General features: G+C 45.2%; 1 protein-coding gene across 1 annotated transcript in view; it reads left to right on the forward strand.

Moving 5' to 3' along the window:
* The first annotated feature begins 36 nt into the window (after positions 1–36).
* FAF1 (Fas associated factor 1) overlaps positions 37–17626 on the forward strand; it is a 210132-nt gene continuing 192542 nt past the window's right edge. Inside the window, exons 1-2 of the mRNA XM_069737931.1 lie at positions 37–307; positions 16205–16273. Of these exons, the coding sequence (XP_069594032.1) occupies positions 263–307; positions 16205–16273 (114 nt within the window). The 5' untranslated portion in view covers positions 37–262. The remainder of the gene's footprint in view (positions 308–16204; positions 16274–17626) is intronic.

Genomic DNA, 17626 nt, shown 5'->3' on the forward strand with positions numbered 1-17626 from the left:
GCGGCCGCAAAGCGCCCTCCTTGTCGGTACGACAGTAGTGACGAGCAAAATGTGCGACAGCGCCGTGAGGCGGCGGAGAGAGAGAGGAGACAGCGGTTGTTAGCGGAGACGGAGAGCGGCAGGAGCAGGCCCCGGATCTAGAGAGCAGGACTGTCTCCGTCGGTAAATCCTCGTACAGGCCCCGAGGGGCCCCAGCCGGAGTTCATGACCTGCTAGCCGGGCTCCTTCACTGACACCCACAGAGCGGCTTCCCCGGGGTGACATGGCTTCCAACACGGACAGAGAGATGATCCTGGCGGACTTCCAGGTACAGGGCCTGGGGATGTCACCTCCGACCACTCCCTGGCATAGGGGGATACATGGGGGGATCAGCCTGTAGTCTGCATTGTTGTGGGGGGGACAGACATGGTTAATGTCAGGTGGTGCTGATCTCAGGGGTCCGCTAGTTATAAGCGGTGCGACATGAGGCGGTGATGTGGCAGAGCGACACGGTGTGCGGGGACCGACATGTCCGCACGTTATAAGAATTGGCGATCGTCTCACCTAAGCAGGCGGCCGACGAAGGAGCACAATGCTGGTCCGTCGGGGTGAGGATAATGGTTCACTGCTGATCACCTGGTACTGTGTGTAGGGGCAGAACAATCGGAATCCCGAGGGGCGCATAGTATGTTCGCCAGTACGCGAGAGCGGATCGCTGGTGAGTAGTCATTTAGTGGCCCATATTCAAGGGATGTTAAGTAACCGTTCCTGAGATCAATCTTATCCTCTGAGAAGGGATGAGCGGACCCATGGATGGTCGGGTTCGAGCAAACTTGAGTCCAGAGTTCGGTTCAGGTACCAGAACGCTACCTGAACCCAATAGACGTTAATGGTGACCCGAACTTTGGAGTGTAAAATGGTCGTAGTAAGGGCTAGGGAGCTACGAAAGTCTCCGGCCCCCTCTCTGGTTCTGGTTCGCTCATCACTATCGCCGATACTTTCTATATATGTAGGTAGTGTGGTTGTATTAATATTCTCACCAATCGCCGTTTTCCCCGGTTTCCATCGCCTCTTATGGGTCACATGATCACTCCTCTCCTGTGAGGGGTGCCACAGGAACCGCTGTGTGGAGCGGTGCTACTTCCACCTATGTAAGCCTATGAGGCTTCAATGATTTCCATTGTGAAAGCGTCTTCTGGTTCACACACAAACTCCTGTATGATCCGGAACACTTTGTTTTGAAACCACTGTGATCCAGAGGATTGAAGCAACGCTAGAAACAGGGAAAGATGTTGATTGGTGAGTATTATAATACAGCCACATTACAGTTGTATTTGGAAAGGTTTAGAGGATAACCTTTTTGTTAGGGTGACATGAGTCGTATGATGGGCAAGTCTCAGAAAAGTTGCTCAACAAAAAACTTGTGAAACTTGTTTGCGACTTACTGTTAAGCAGTTATTTTATAACTCTGATTTTACTGTAAATAAAACAGTTATGTCACATGTTGCGTGCAATGTGCATTGATGCTTAGGGCAAATGTGCTGTGCGCAACTTGCACTGACGCCTATGGCAAATGTGCTGGGTGTGCGCAACTTGCACTGACGCCTATGGTAAATGTGCTGTGTGTGCGCAACTTGCACTGACGCCTATGGCAAATGTGCTGTGTGTGCGCAACTTGCACTGACGCCTATGGCAAATGTGCTGTGTGTGCGCAACTTGCACTGACGCATATGGCAAATGTGCTGTGTGTGCGCAACTTGCACTGACGCCTATGGCAAATGTGCTGTGTGTGCGCAACTTGCACTGACGCCTATGGCAAATGTGCTGTGTGTGCGCAACTTGCACTGACGCCTATGGCAAATGTGCTGTGTGTGCGCAACTTGCACTGACGCCTATGGCAAATGTGCTGTGTGTGCGCAACTTGCACTGACGCCTATGGCAAATGTGCTGTGTGTGCGCAACTTGCACTGACGCCTATGGCAAATGTGCTGTGTGTGCGCAACTTGCACTGACGCCTATGGCAAATGTGCTGTGTGTACGCAACTTGCACTGACGCCTATGGCAAGTGTGCTGTGTGTGCGCAACTTGCACTGACGCCTAAGGCAAATGTGTTGCTTGCGACCAGTGACAGAAAACAGAAAATCCAATTAATTTGCAAACACTTGAGGCCCAACACCATAGGAAATTATTACATCCAATGTTGAAAGTTGCGTAGCTGTGCTCTTCTCCCCATTGACACAAGTCTATATATATGCAGTGGATTGTATAATATATTGCTTAGAGATTGATACACAGTATCCATGAACCACTCCCCTTGAGAAAGCTTGTGAGCGAAACGCGCGTCGGTGGTGTCCGTGACTTGGTACATCATACCATGGATAAGAAGCACTGATCTTGCAACGACTTCACCTGTATGACCCAATTGGACTGTCTTTATAACTCACTTCAGACACACTCCGGATATGTCCTCTGGCAACTACATTGTTTCTGGTGATCTGCATTTGGTCTGATGTGGCACTATTGCCTTATGTTGTACTTTTGACTCGTCACCACCTCATTTCTCCATACTTGATATATCCTCCTTATTAGAAACCTCATGCATTTGTCCTCTTTTTTTCTATGATATAGGTTTTAAATTTATGTTCAATAAACTTTATTGATTTTATATTTTGTGTGTTTCATGGATACTTTGTATCCATCTAATGGCAATTTATTGAATTTTTTAATGGCGTCCTCCTCCACCTGTATTGTAGTCATCGGCGGCTGTGATTTTCCCGCTTCCATAGAGTATATCTATAAGTGGCAGCAGTTCATTTTTTTATATTTCCTGTTGGGTTGTACTTTCATTTCTATTGTCTGATTGTTGGAAAGTACTGAGAAAGTCTTGGATTTGCTGTTCTTAAAGGGTTTTTCCTATCTCGGCCTTTTCAAGGCTGTGACAGAAATATCTCCACTGGGGTTACAGAAGAGGAATTAGGTGAGAGTAACTTGACTGCAATGGGTCCGTAACTCCTATAGAAATGAATGTAACGTTTCACCTCGGCTGGGCTGAATCTGTAAATCCCATCCTTTTCTATGAGGGTTATGGAACCATCGTATCTCAGATGATTACATTGCTCCATCTCCAGTGCATGGAGTTGTTCCCCATTCACCCATAATATGCTGCAATAAGAATAACCCTTAAAACTGGTTGTCCATCAATATCTGATCGAAGGGGGTCTGACACACCACATTTGGATGTAAGCACTGATTGGAGTCCAGCACAGCGCCATACATTTGGCAATGGCTGCTGTTAAAAATACGAGGCGTCTTATCTTCGGCCCATGAGCCCTACTGTGTTAAGAGTACACAACACATTCTACAACATGTCAGAATTTTTCATAAAGTTTTACTGAGTAGAGATGTTGGAATTGCTTCACAGGATCCTCATGCAGCGGGCAGGTCAGTATTGTGAGTCCTGCAAACCTCCTCCTACCTGATGGCATCCATGGCTCCTCTGTTGACTAGCTGGCCTGGCATGCCAGCATAGATGCGGTGTGATTCACGCAGGACATCGTGCCAGGCCGGCTAATCAAAAGAGTAGCCATGGATTCCATCAGGCAATAAGAGGAAATTCTGTGTGCTTCATCCAGCAGCCATAGATTACTGACTTGGCCGCTGTAACTGAGAATCGATTCACTCATCTCTAGTAGTTACTCTTTAAAAAGGCTATTAGAAGGATTTTAAGACTTTCTGAGTAATGAAAATAAAATAAAGATGCTTGGACTAACCCCTTTAAGGAACGCTGTTAAATAATAGGAATTTCATAGGTGTTTTCTGGGGAAGCCCCTCTATACCTTACAGGAGCAAAGGGGGCAGCAGCTGTCAGACCCTTACTGCATAGGTAACTGTGTTGGGAAGGAGAATATCATGAGGGTGGCAGAGTGATCCCACCTCTCTTGTGTTGCCTGCCTGCCTCTCGTGTTGCCTGCCTGCCTGCCTCTCGTGTTGCCTGCCTGCCTGCCTCTCGTGTTGCCTGCCTGCCTCTCGTGTTGCCTGCCTGCCTCTCGTGTTGCCTGCCTGCCTCTCGTGTTGCCTGCCTGCCTCTGCCTCTCGTGTTGCCTGCCTGCCTCTGCCTCTCGTGTTGTCTGCCTGCCTCTGCCTCTCGTGTTGCCTGCCTGCCTCTGGTGTTGCCTGCCTGCCTCTGCCTCTCGTGTTGCCTGCCTGCCTCTGCCTCTCGTGTTGCCTGCCTGCCTCTCGTGTTGCCTGCCTGCCTCTCGTGTTGCCTACCTGCCTCTCGTGTTGCCTGCCTCTGCCTCTCGTGTTGTCTGCCTGCCTCTGCCTCTCGTGTTGTCTGCCTGCCTCTGCCTCTCGTGTTGCCTGTCTGCCTCTGCCTCTCGTGTTGCCTGCCTGCCTCTGCCTCTCGTGTTGTCTGCCTGCCTCTGCCTCTCGTGTTGCCTGCCTCTGCCTCTCGTGTTGCCTGCCTGCCTCTCGTGTTGCCTGCCTGCCTCTCGTGTTGCCTGCCTGCCTGCCTCTCGGGTTGCCTGCCTGCCTGCCTCTCGGGTTGCCTGCCTGCCTCTCGGGTTGCCTGCCTGCCTCTCGGGTTGCCTGCCTGCCTGCCTCTCGTGTTGCCTGCCTGCCTCTGCCTCTCGTGTTGCCTGCCTGCCTCTGCCTCTCGTGTTGCTTGCCTGCCTCTCGTGTGGCCTGCCTCTGCCTCTCGTGTTGCCTGCCTGCCTCTGCCTCTCGTGTTGCTTGCCTGCCTCTCGTGTTGCTTGCCTGCCTCTCGTGTGGCCTGCCTCTGCCTCTCGTGTGGCCTGCCTCTGCCTCTCGCGTTGCCTGCCTGCCTCTCGCGTTGCCTGCCTGCCTCTCGCGTTGCCTGCCTGCCTCTCGCGTTGCCTGCCTGCCTCTCGCGTTGCCTGCCTGCCTCTCGCGTTGCCTGCCTGCCTCTCGCGTTGCCTGCCTGCCTCTCGCGTTGCCTGCCTGCCTCTCGCGTTGCCTGCCTGCCTCTCGCGTTGCCTGCCTGCCTCTCGCGTTGCCTGCCTGCCTCTCGCGTTGCCTGCCTGCCTCTCGCGTTGCCTGCCTGCCTCTCGCGTTGCCTGCCTGCCTGCCTCTCGTGTTGCCTGCCTGCCTGTCTGACATGCTCAGTCCCCGTGTTGTGCACCTGCTTCATACCCGTGGATGAGCTGACTCTCGCACCAGTTATTGCTGTGACTCAGCTCGCTGTTCCCATGAGTAAGCAGATCACAGCCTCATTTTCTGTCTCTTTCATGAACAGCTGCCGCTCCCCTTTCTTTTGTTCGTTCTGGTTCTCGATGATCTGGGCAGAGGCGATTCACTTACTAGTGAGGATTTCTCGCTGCTTTTTCAGCCTTCTTCTCATATGACTGTATCAGCAGTTCTGTATCTTTTTTTACTGTCTTTTTTTTTTGCCCGTCTTTGTAATGCTTTCTCCAGTACAACTCCGCTCTCCATTTACTTTCAAAGTGAGCCATTGTAAATAAGCAAAGCTGCAGTGCAAAGCATGGGGGAGGGACAGAGCAGCCCATGGATATCGGACAGCTTCAGACCTTTGATAACATATTATAATAACTCTGCAGTCACTGGTCGTATATATATTTTTTTCTAATTTGGTTGTTCCTCTCCTGATTTTTTTATTTATTTATTTTTTTCACACAGACTTGTAGGATTTATGGCCCCAGAAAAAAGTATTCTATAAGTTCCAGTGGAAATTCCCCTGTCTGCTCTGTATGTGGAGGTACAGGCAGATCTCCCGCTGATTTATTCATATAGACATCAGTAATCTGCACATATGTCTTTAGGTTTCCAGTCAGTAAACACTTCCTGATGATTTGTACACAAGAGAGACCAAAATATCTCCGGCACCTGCAGCTCCGTAAACTGTGCTGATTTCCATCCACCTACCCCACTGCCCGCTCCCAGCAAACTCCTTCCAGATGTGTGAATTGCTGCCAAAAAGCTAAGGAGTTTGTATAAGTAAAAATCTTGTCCTATGCTGTGTTTTATAGCATGAGGTTCATAATTACCATTCTCCTCCTCTGGAGGCTGCTCTGAGGTTCATAATTTCCTTTCTCTGGAGGCTGCTCTTATGTCCATAGTTACCGTACTCTCCTCTAGAGGCCGAACTAGGTTCATAGTTACCATATTTTTCTCTGGAGTCCCCTCATGGGTTCATAGTTACGGTGCTCTCCTCTGGAGGCTGCTCTAAGGTTCATAGTTACCATACTCTTTTCTGGAGGCTGCTCTTGGGTTCATAGTCATCGTACTCTCCTCTGGAGGCTGCTCTTGGGTTCATAGTTACCATACTCTCCTCTAGAGGCCGCTCTAAGGTAATAGTTACCGTACTCTCCTCTGGAGGTCGCTCTAAGGTTCATAGTTACCGTACTCTCCTCTGGAGGCCGCTCTTGGGTTCATAGTTACCGTACTCTCCTCTTGAGGCCGCTCTTGGGTTCATAGTTACCATACTCTCCTCTGGAGGCCACTCTTGGGTTCATAGTTACCGTACTCTCCTTTGGAGGCCTCTCTTAGGTTCATAGTTACTGTACTCTCCTCTGGAGGCTGCTCTTGGGTTCATAGTCATCGTACTCTCCTCTGGAGGCCGCTCTTGGGTTCATAGTTACCGTACTCTCCTCTGGGGCCGCTCTTGGGTTCATAGTTACCGTACTCTCCTCTGGGGCCGCTCTTGGGTTCATAGTTACCGTACTCTCCTCTGGAGGCCACTCTTAGGTTCATAGTTACTGTACTCTCCTCTGGAGGCTGCTCTAAGGTTCATAGTTACCGTACTTTTCTCTGGAGGCTGCTCTTGGGTTCATAGTCATCGTACTCTCCTCTGGAGGCTGCGCTTGGGTTCATAGTTACCGTACTCTCCTCTAGAGGCCGCTCTTAGGTTCAAAGTTACCGTACTCTCCTCTGGAGGCCGCTCTTAGGTTCATAATTACCATACTCTCCTCTGGAGGCCGCTCTTAGGTTCATAGTTACTGTACTCTCCTCTGGAGGCCGCTCTTAGGTTCATAGTTGCTGTACTCTCCTCTGGACAGAATACCTCCATAATATATGAAAACATATCGGAACCACCAGGACATATACAACATATTCCCAAAAACCCCTATCACGAGGGGCCAGGGATCCTCTCCAAAATACAGACTATAATCATAAAGAGAAAAAAGAGAGAGTTTGCGATCCAAACCAAAGAGTATATATATATAGTATGATACTAAATCAAGGTTGCTCAAAAGAACCACATCTTACAGTTTTGTAAAGTTACAAACTGATTTTATTAGACATAAATATTATACAACCATGAAAGAGGTAAAACGTACATATAATACCATCAAAAAATGAAAAAAAAGAAAAAAATGAAGGGGGGAGCAAGCAGGCAACAATGTCAAACCAAGGAAAACAATGGGCAAACCAGAAAGCACATGTGAGCAAACAGAGACACAGGGGGAACACCCCCAATCCTCAAAAAAGTGCATAGTGCATAATAAGCAGCAGTTGCAATTATCTGAGTGTCACAGTGCACCACAAAAACATGGGCATAAAGGGTAGGAGATAAAGTAATATTCAAGTACGATCAGAATGATGATCGCCCAAGCCCCGGGAAGGTATAATACCTTACAAGCCTCACATACAAGGACAGTGTCTCCAAATCCACTTACCCATGCTACTGGTTGCCCGAAACGCTGATGCCCCGACGCGCGTTTCGCTGTTGCTTCTTCGGGGAGCAGTCAACTGCTCATCATTCTGATCGTACTTGAATATTACTTTATCTCCTACCCTTTATGCCCATGTTTTTGTGGTGCACTGTGACACTCAGATAATTTCAACTGCTGCTTATTATGCACTATGCACTTTTTTGAGGATTGGGGGTGTTCCCCCTGTGTCTCTGTTTGCTCACATGTGCTTTCTGGTTTGCCCATTGTTTTCCTTGGTTTGACATTGTTGCCTGCTTGCTCCCCCCTTCATTTTTTTCTTTTTTTCATTTTTTGATGGTATTATATGTACGTTTTACCTCTTTCATGGTTGTATAATATTTATGTCTAATAAAATCAGTTTGTAACTTTACAAAACTGTAAGATGTGGTTCTTTTGAGCAACCTTGATTTAGTATCATACTATATATATATATATATATATATATATATATATATATATATATATATATATATATATATATATATATATACTCTTTGGTTTGGATCGCAAACTCTCTCTTTTTTTCTCTTTATGATTATACTCCATAATATAGCATGCAGTGGAACATTATTAAATCAGAGGCACTATACGAGTCCATTAGGCTAAGTGCATGCTGCATTAGTGCCCACTAGTATACACCACAGTCTGTATGGAAGTATTGAAGATGAGCTGATGGCAGCTCACAACCCCTGCCCAGGTCAGTGCTTTCTGGCCATGGACAGGAGCTGCACAAATTTCCTGATCTTCCGGGAGCCTCCCATCAACATTTTTATCCTCTTAATATATTGTAATCATCATATCATATAGCACAGCGTACTTACAATTTCTCATTTTGCCTTTCTACCCAGATGATTCTTCTCCTTTCAATTAGGTCTATGATGTGACGTGATTAAAAACAGACTAGCTAAATCCTTCCAAGCTCTATATAGAAACAGGTGGTGAATGTTCTCTGCATGAGTCATAAGTCACTGCAAGATTCCCTGGTAGGGGGAAGTAGTGAGCAGCTGGACCATTAATGTAGGGACAAGAGACTTCCTGTTTCTACGTAAAGCAGAGAACAGAGGAGAATTAGCTAGGTAGAAAGGCAAAAATTAGCAATTGTAAGTGCACCGTGCTGTATAATATGATGACTGCACTATATTAAGAGAATAAAAACTTTGATAGTAGGGGGAGGGCTTCTTAAAACATGATTGATCCTTTGCTCTCTTTTGGTAGATGCATGTTACCAGTGATGTCTGGATGTGACTTCTCCTCTCCATAATAGAATGATTGTACATGTGTATAATGGAGTCTGTGATCAGCATATAACACGGCGTAAAACGCTAAAATAACTACTCCCCAAGTACACAATTAAAAGATGGTCATATAGAGGCGACTGGTTTACTGTGCCGTCATATCTGGTAATTGTAGCCTAGATCTGAGTCATTGATGTCTCTCTCCTCTGTACAGTAATTTACTAATTGTAGCATTACCCGATCAGACCACATTCCCGCCGCTCACGTCGGCCGCCTGCTTATTAATTACCTATAAGGTGCTGGTGCCGTCTTTGACATTCGTTATACTTTCCTCGCCCAGTCTCTTTCTCCAGTCACCTCTCATGTCAAGTAGGTGCCAATCGGTTTGCAGGGTCCGGCCCATCAGGCACCGTCTCTTACCTTACTGTACCTGCGGCTCTTCTTCTGATTAGCTGGACTGACGTGTCACTCTGCAATGATGCAGCTAATCATATGAGGAGCCGTGGATGCCACTGGGTGAGAGTAGGTTCTCCGGATGCCAATCCAGGAGCCAACGATTATTGTCGTGGTCGGTGGTCCGGGTCCTGCCAGTCGTTTTGCACCAACTCTATCCCCATATGTTAGTAGGCTGTCAGACGGGAGCGGTACTCAGGAAAATCTGGGTGTGCGGGTGGGGTGGTCTGGAGACTGTCGCTTTTGTTTCCAACCGTCAATGGTGCAGTGATAAATGCCTGATTATCAGATATCACATTAACGGATGGAAATCGCCATGTTTTTCCTATTAGGAAAACTCCCATAATTGGTTTTCTTTGCATAATTCTTAAATTGTTTTTCAGGTCCTGGGCCCACATTGGCTCCGGAGCAGAGCCCTGCAAACTTCTAAACATCTACCGGCATCCTGGGCGCCTCTTCTAATTAGTAGACCCGATGATGATGATGATGCATCATGACGTTGCATAGGGTCTACTAATCAGAAGAGGCGGCCAGGGTGCTGGCAGGTATTAGGAGGATTGCAAGGATGTGGTCCAGCTGCCAACATGGGCCCTGGCACTGGACCTTTGCTTGACATTACTTAGTCTTTGGCTGGCTGTTGTTTTACCGTTCAGTATAGGGCTACCCTTAGCTTAGGTCATCAATATCCTATAGGTGGGGGTCCTTCACATGGCACTCTTACCCATCATCTATTGTAATCAATACCCGAGAGGCTATTACAGCTTTGAATACTGAAGCTTAGCTCCTCTTGAAGTGAATAGGAGCTGAGCTGCATTACCTAAGAGAGGCCATTCCACGTTGTGCGGCGCTGTGGCATCCCAGCTCTATACATTATTCCTATCTGATCTGACCACTGCCAGAGCTGGAATCATCTGATCGATGATGATGTCGGGAATTGGACCCCTGCCAATCTGATAATTATGACCTACCTTAAGTAGTGGAAAACCCCTTTAATGCAATGATCAGGCTTCATGTAAGTGATGCCGGCTGTGCCTGGTCAGGTCTTATTACTGTAGACTAGGGAGAACCTGTTAATAGCAGTGTCTTACAATATTGGTGGCAGAGAAGCTTTTCTTCGATTTCTGGGTTTTACCCTTCCTCTGCTATTCCACCTGGAAGTGTATGAATTGGCTAACAACTGGGCGTCCCTATAGGATGTGTCCCTACACAGTGCCCGTGTCTGATGTGGGAACGGCAGCTTCGCCTGGCCAATTTATGTATATATTTCCCGGAGGAATAACCGAGGAACAGTAGAACATAAAGTCTTAGAAAAAGCTGCTCCAGAATATGTAGAATGTAAGCACACGTGGCAGGATAGCCGGCCGGTCCTCTGCCCATCGGAGCTGCCTGTTCACCGTACAGCATAGATTTCTTATGCACCCACCAAACACTGACGTGTGGATCAGGGAGCTCGGAATTACTAATCAAACTTCTGGCTTTATTGGAAATATGGTCAAATTATAGCTAAAAACCCCATATAAAACCAATGACTTCATACCGGATATTTCCCATGATGTTTAAAGGGGTTTTCCAGGCAGCTGGGTTTTCACGGTGACTCCAGAGCTGAGATCCTGCCGTCACAGATGTCTATGGCCCATGTGTGTTAAATGTGAATTTCCATTTTTAACCCTTTTACAATCAGGGCGAGTGTGTGTGTGCCGGCCCTGTACGGCTCCATTACAGTCCTGTAATTACTTGGACGCTGTACCGGACCTACAAGAGGTTTCCTGTGTATCACGGCCTCTGATTGAGCACTCTGTAATTTTTGTTTTTGTTGGGATCCTTTAAAACGAATGTCACCAGAATGTCCCCATAAATAGATCTCTAGGACCTGATGAGGCTGGTGAACTTACTTCAGAATCCCACATTTAAAATGACGGTATAAATGCTAATTTCACTAGCAGGTGGAAAACTTTCATACAAGACTGTGCACTCTGCCATTCTAACGTGGATTTTCACAGTAAGTACACCTGCCTCATCCAGTTTAAGAAATCCATTTATTAAGAATGCGGCTTATTCTCATTCCGTCTCCTTTGAGGGGCTCTGAGTAAATAAAAACAAAACAAAACACCCCTTCCCCCTCATATCCCGACCAGCTGCTATTTCACCCTTTTCCAGTCTCCTGACATTAGCATGCGGCTGGGAGCGTCAGGCAGTCAGTGACCTCTGACAGAAAGAAAGTGTTCAGGCAGTATGACAAGATAGATGCAGTCTGTCTGCCATCTGTTACCTGGAAGCTGTAAATAAATAATAATAAAAAAATATTCATGTGCTTCTTACTAAATTAGAAAATCATCAAAAAGTGAATTTATTTCCGTTCTTCAAACAAAAAAGTGAAACTCATATATTATAGAGTCATTACACACAGAGTGATCTATTTCAGGTGTTTATTTCTGTTAATGTTGATGATTATGGCTTACAGCCAATGAAAACCCAAAAGTCATTATCTCAGTAAATTAGAATACTTTATAACACCAGCTTGAAAAATGATTTTAAAATCCGAAATGTTGTCCTACTGAAATGTATGTTCAGTAAATGCACTCAATACTTGGTCGGGGCTCCCTGTGCATCAATTACTGCATCAGTGCGGCGTGGCATGGAGGCGATCAGCCTGTGGCATTGCTGAGGTGTTATGGAAGCCCAGGTTGCTTTCATAGCAGCCTTCAGCTCATCTGCATTGTTGGGTCTGGTGTCTCTCATCTTTCTCTTGACAATATTCCATAGATTCTCTATGGGGATAAGATCAGGTGAGTTTGCTGCCAATCAAGCACAGTGATACTGTTGTTTGTAAACCAGGTATTGGTACTTTTGACAGTGTGGACAGGGGCCAAGTCCTGCTGGAGAATGACATTTCCACCTCCACAAAGCTTGTCGACAGAAGGAAGCATGAAGTGCTCTAACATTTCCTGGTAGACGGCGGCGCTGACTTTGGTCTTGATAAAACCCAGTGGACCTACACCAGCAGATGACATGACTCCCCAAACCATCACTGATTGTGGAGACTTCACACTAGACCTCCAGCAGCTTGGATTGTGGCCTCTCCACTCTTCCTCCAGACTCTGGGACCTTGATTTCCAAATTAAACACAAAATTTGCTTTCATCTGAAAACAACACCTTGCACCACTGACAACAGTCCAGTTGTTTTTCTCCTTGGCCCAGGTAAGAGGCTTCTAGCGTTGTCTATTGGTCATGAGTGGCTGACACAAGGAATGTGACACTTGTGGCCCATGTCCTGGACACGGCTGTGTGTGGCGGCTCTTGAAGCAATGCCTCCAGCAGCAGTCCGCTCCTTGTGAATCTCCACCACATTTTTGCATGTCCCTTTCTTAATCCTTGCCAGGCTGCGGTTATCCCAGTTGCTTGTGCACCTTTTTCTACCACACTTTTTCCTTCCACTCAACTTTCCATTAATATGCTTGGATACAGCACTCTGTGAACAGCCGGCTTCTTTAGCAATGACCTTTTGTGGCTTCCCCTCCTTGTGAGATCTGTCAGGTCAGCAGTCTTCCCCATGATTGTGGAGCTACTGAAACAGACTAAGGGACCTTTATAAACACTTAGGAAGCCTTTGCAGGTGTTTATTGTTAATTATTCTAATTTACTGAGATGGCTTCTGGGTTTTCATTGGCTGTAAGCCATAATCGTCAACATTAACAGAAATAAGCACTTGAAATACATCACTCTATTTGTAATGACTCTATATAATATGAATTTCACTTTCTGTATTGAAGAACTGAAATAAATTAACTTTTTGATGATATTTTAACCTAGCGTTAAGCGTGTGTGTGATGCATATTATTATTATTATTATTATTTATTGTTATAGCGCCATTTATTCCATGGCGCTTTACATGTGGGGAGGGGTATACATAATAAAACAAGTACAATAATCTTAAACAATACAAGTCATAACTGGTACAGGAGGAGTGAGGACCCTACCTGCGAAGGCTCACAATATTTATCTGGATATTTAACCCTTTCCAACAAAATGATGTTAAAAATGTCCTTTGTGGGGAGTCTGTATAGGACTGTTGGAAAAACTGAGCCTTCTCCGTACACTGCGGACCCTCGGATGTGCCCAACTTTGACTGCCACTATCTGAATTAGTTTAGATAGCAGCCATGAAAATGAGCCCAAAAAATAATTTTACCTTGTGAGAATTTTTTTTTTTTTTTTTAAGTACCGTACCCCAAAATGGTACCAATAAAAACTACAGCTCGTCTCACAAAAAAAAACACCAAGGGGCCGCACAGATCCATCAACTGAAAAAGATGTTAGATGTTTCAGAAAATGGCAAAGCAAACTTTTTATGTTGTTTTTTTTTTTTAATTTATTTTTTTTTTTTTATAATTTCCCCCCAATGAAGTTTAATGTGTCATTTTTACCCTCTTACCCTCTATATATCTTTTCGACGTTTTCACCATGTTTTGGATGGAAAATTAAATGAAGCAATTAAAAAAATACAAAAAAAAAAATGGCAGTGGGAAAATATGAAAGTTATGGCTTTTTAAAACATGGATATATAAAAAAAAAAAAAACTCAGGTTTTCAAAGGGTTAAGGAATGGCAAGTGTGTGTAAAGACCCCTTTACAATAGTCATAGATGTTAAGTTGCCCCTCAGTCCGAGCAGTCACGAAGGCTCACTCTGACGCGCGCTCTCTTGCGGTCACATAGGACAAGCGCCCCACGGTTGGGGACCATTATGACTTCTATAGACCTTAAATTACCGCTGCTCCATGACTGTTGTGCATGTCTCCCCCATGTGGTGAGGAAGGGTAACTGCAATCAATGATTGTCACAGGAGAGAGGCGCTGTGGATAAACTCACAGAAGCTTATACGTAGCCCAAAGTGGGAGGCAAACAGGAGTGAACTTACTATATGTAAATCTGCACAGAGACCTAATAGACAGGAGGCCCATGCCACCATAAGGGCTTGTTCACACACTGCATATTTGATGTTTTTTTTTATTTTTTTTATTTCCCCTTTTACTGTCCTAGCAAAGTGAATGAGATTTCTTGAACCAAATCCACACGCTGCTTATTTATTTTTTTCCATGCAGATTTGAACCACCAAAGGGGTTTTTGCAGCATTTTTGACCCATTCAAATGAATGCAAGAAAGTGTTCAAAAAAAAAAAATTCACCTATTTTACGCTTACGTTTTTTTTTCCCCAGCCAACACTTGGGATTAGCTGAAGAATCTGCTGCGAATGCTCAGTGTGCACATATCCTTAAGGGTACGTCCACATGACTTGGGAGTTTCCTGCAGATTTAGTTGAGGAGATGCTGTGAATTTCAGCCTTTGAACATTTGCAAAGTGCGACCTCAACAGCAGAGATGGACATGTTTCAGATTTCAGATCCATGCCTGTGAATTTCTGCTGCAGCTCATGAATGAGATGTGTTGGGGGGGAAATCTGCTCCGTATTTGAGCCATGTGAATATACCTTAAAAGCTTTATTCTTCATTTCGCCTGTAAGCAAATAAGTATCAGATCTCGTAATTAATGGGGGATTGAGAGGGAGACATAAGGGGGTTCTCTGTGATGTGCTATATATGAGTATTTGGATCATCCCAGAATCTGATCTCGTACTGCATTTAATAAATTCTATGGTGTGCCAGATACCGTAAGTAGCACGTGGTTTCCAATAAAGGTTTCAAATGATCTCCTATTCACAGGGGTACAGAGTGGACCCCGACCGATCCCAAAAACGCAGCCTTGTAAAGGCTGAAAATGTGCAGACGAGATGAGGAGCAGACTGTATGGCCTTTAAAAATAAATCCATAAAAATAATCGCCTATCTAAAGGACAGGTAATAATTTGCAAATGAGTGGGGTTTGCTAAGACCCCCATTGATCTCCAGAACAAAGTGCCCCTTTTAAATGGGACACTCAATTCATTCTCTGTGGGTCTACTGGAAATAGCCGAATGCTTCACTTGACAATTGCTAGCCGTCCCATTGCTGCGGGGAATTTTAGATCCATATACTCCAGATCAATGGGGCTCGCAGAGATCAGACCCTTTTAAATAGTTGATTATTATTATTTATTGTTAGCGCCATTTATTCCATGGCGCTTTACATGTAAGGAGGGGTATACATAATAATAGTTGATAACATTGATAAGTTTCAGAAAATCCCTTGTTTAAATCCCTTTTTAAAAAAAATAAATAAATAAAAAATCAGTGTGTTTACTCACTCTGCCCGGGTCCATCAGTGGGTCTCTGCCGCTTCTGAGTCTGTTATTGTGTTGACAGCGCTGCCGGCAATCTATGAGCACAGCGGCTTGTGCAGAGCTGCCGAGCTTCGTGATTGGCGGCAGACAATAACTGAAACCGCGAGCATCTGCAGAGACTGTGTGCTGGACCTGGGGACAGTGAGCAAGGCGCAGTTTTTGTTTGAAAATAAAATCTGTAGCCGAAGAAGAGGTTTTCCCAGAATCGGGAAAGCCGTTTAATAATAAAAATAGCCCTTTAAGGCCATACAGTGTGTTCCCCATACTTGTTGTCTCTCTTCTGACCAGCCTGTATTCCGCATACCGCTACACTTTCTTTATGAGTGAGGTTTCTAGAAGCCCCTATATTGACTTCTTAGATACTGGAGTGTGGCAATGTTTCCCGTGTGCCGTGCACACGGTGTCCGCTGCTCGCTGGTTAGGAGAAAGTTCATGTGTAGTTCAGAGTTTGGTAAAACATTAGTTTATCCCATAGAGGAGGTGACACCGATACGAGTCCGGGCGCTGCTGCCAGCCTGAAACCAGAGAGCCGGCCGCGCTGTAACCCTTTGTGTGCTCTTCTCCTCCTCCCCAGGCTTGCACCGGCATTGAGAACATCGATGAGGCGATCACACTGCTCGAACAGAACAACTGGGACTTATTAGTAAGTTTATTCTTTCTTCCATTCATTTCCAGTTTGTTTGCTTGTTTTTTTTTTGTATCTGAAATATTAGTAATTTTTTTTTCTTCTGCTTTTATTTATTTTTTTAATTTGGCCGTGTTCACACATTCAGGATTCTGGCTTGGATTAAGCACTGCAGAATCCCCTGACAATCTCCCAGATAATGTATACCCCATGTACATGCAGTGGGATCATCAATATGCTTCAGATTTCATCTCCCCCGTGTTATGGCCTTATATATATGTCATGGTGGGGCGTTAGTTCCTGCGGCAGAAAATGTCTCCAGGATGGCGCTGGCCCAGGAGTTTCGTCCAAGCCTTCTACGGCTGTAAAATACCGCTCGGCATAAAATGCTGGGGTCTATAGCGGCCTCCGGTCATTACAAGGCAAATTCAATTTTCAGCGCGCAAATTTGCTACAAAATGGAGTTTCCTAGTTAAATCTAAAGAAGTTGTCTGCAGAGTTGTGAATCCTCACAGTGAGCTGGCAAGCGTGTGACCCCAAGTTTGTGATTTGCATACTTCCGGCCACATTTCAACTAGACATCTAGCATCTCTCAATTCACTTGTCTTGAGCGAGGCCGTGCCCTTCTAGTCGGCATGTGACCGCACGTATGGAAGTCGCATACTTAAGGTACCGTCACATTAAGCGACGCTGCAGCGATATAGACAACGATGCCGTTCGCTGCGGCGTCGCTGTTTAGTCGTTGTGTGGTCGCTGGAGAGCTGTCACACAGACAGCGCTCCAGCAACCAACGATGCCGAAGTCCCCGGGTAACCAGGGTAAACATCGGGTTACTAAGCGCAGGGCCGCGCTTAGTGACCCGATGTTTACCCTGGTTACCATTGTAAATGTAAAAAAAACCAAACACTACATACTCACATTCTGGTACTTTGTTTTGTTGGTTGTTTAAAAAAAATAAAAATAAACAAGAGAACGTCACTTAACCATTGGTTCCATTTTGGAAAACTTATGGGGTCTTTATTGCTTTTCACCGCATTTTCGTGTGAGGTGGGCCGACTGAACAAATGGCAATTCTGTTATTTCGATTTTATTTTTTTTTAATCTTTCTTTTGTTTTATTTACTTTTCCTTTTGAATAAAATCCTTTAATATTTTTATAGACCGGAACTTTTGCGAATGTGGCGATGCATATTATTTACCCCCATCAGGAGATATATATATATGTGTGTGTGTGTATATATATATTTAGATATAAAATGTGTGTGTGTGTGTACATATATAATATTTAGATACAAAATGTGTGTGTGTGTGTGTGTGTGTGTGTATATATATATATATATATATATATATATATATATATATATATATATAT

Source organism: Ranitomeya imitator, chromosome 8 (assembly GCF_032444005.1).
Source record: "Ranitomeya imitator isolate aRanImi1 chromosome 8, aRanImi1.pri, whole genome shotgun sequence".
Taxonomy (NCBI): domain Eukaryota; kingdom Metazoa; phylum Chordata; class Amphibia; order Anura; family Dendrobatidae; genus Ranitomeya; species Ranitomeya imitator.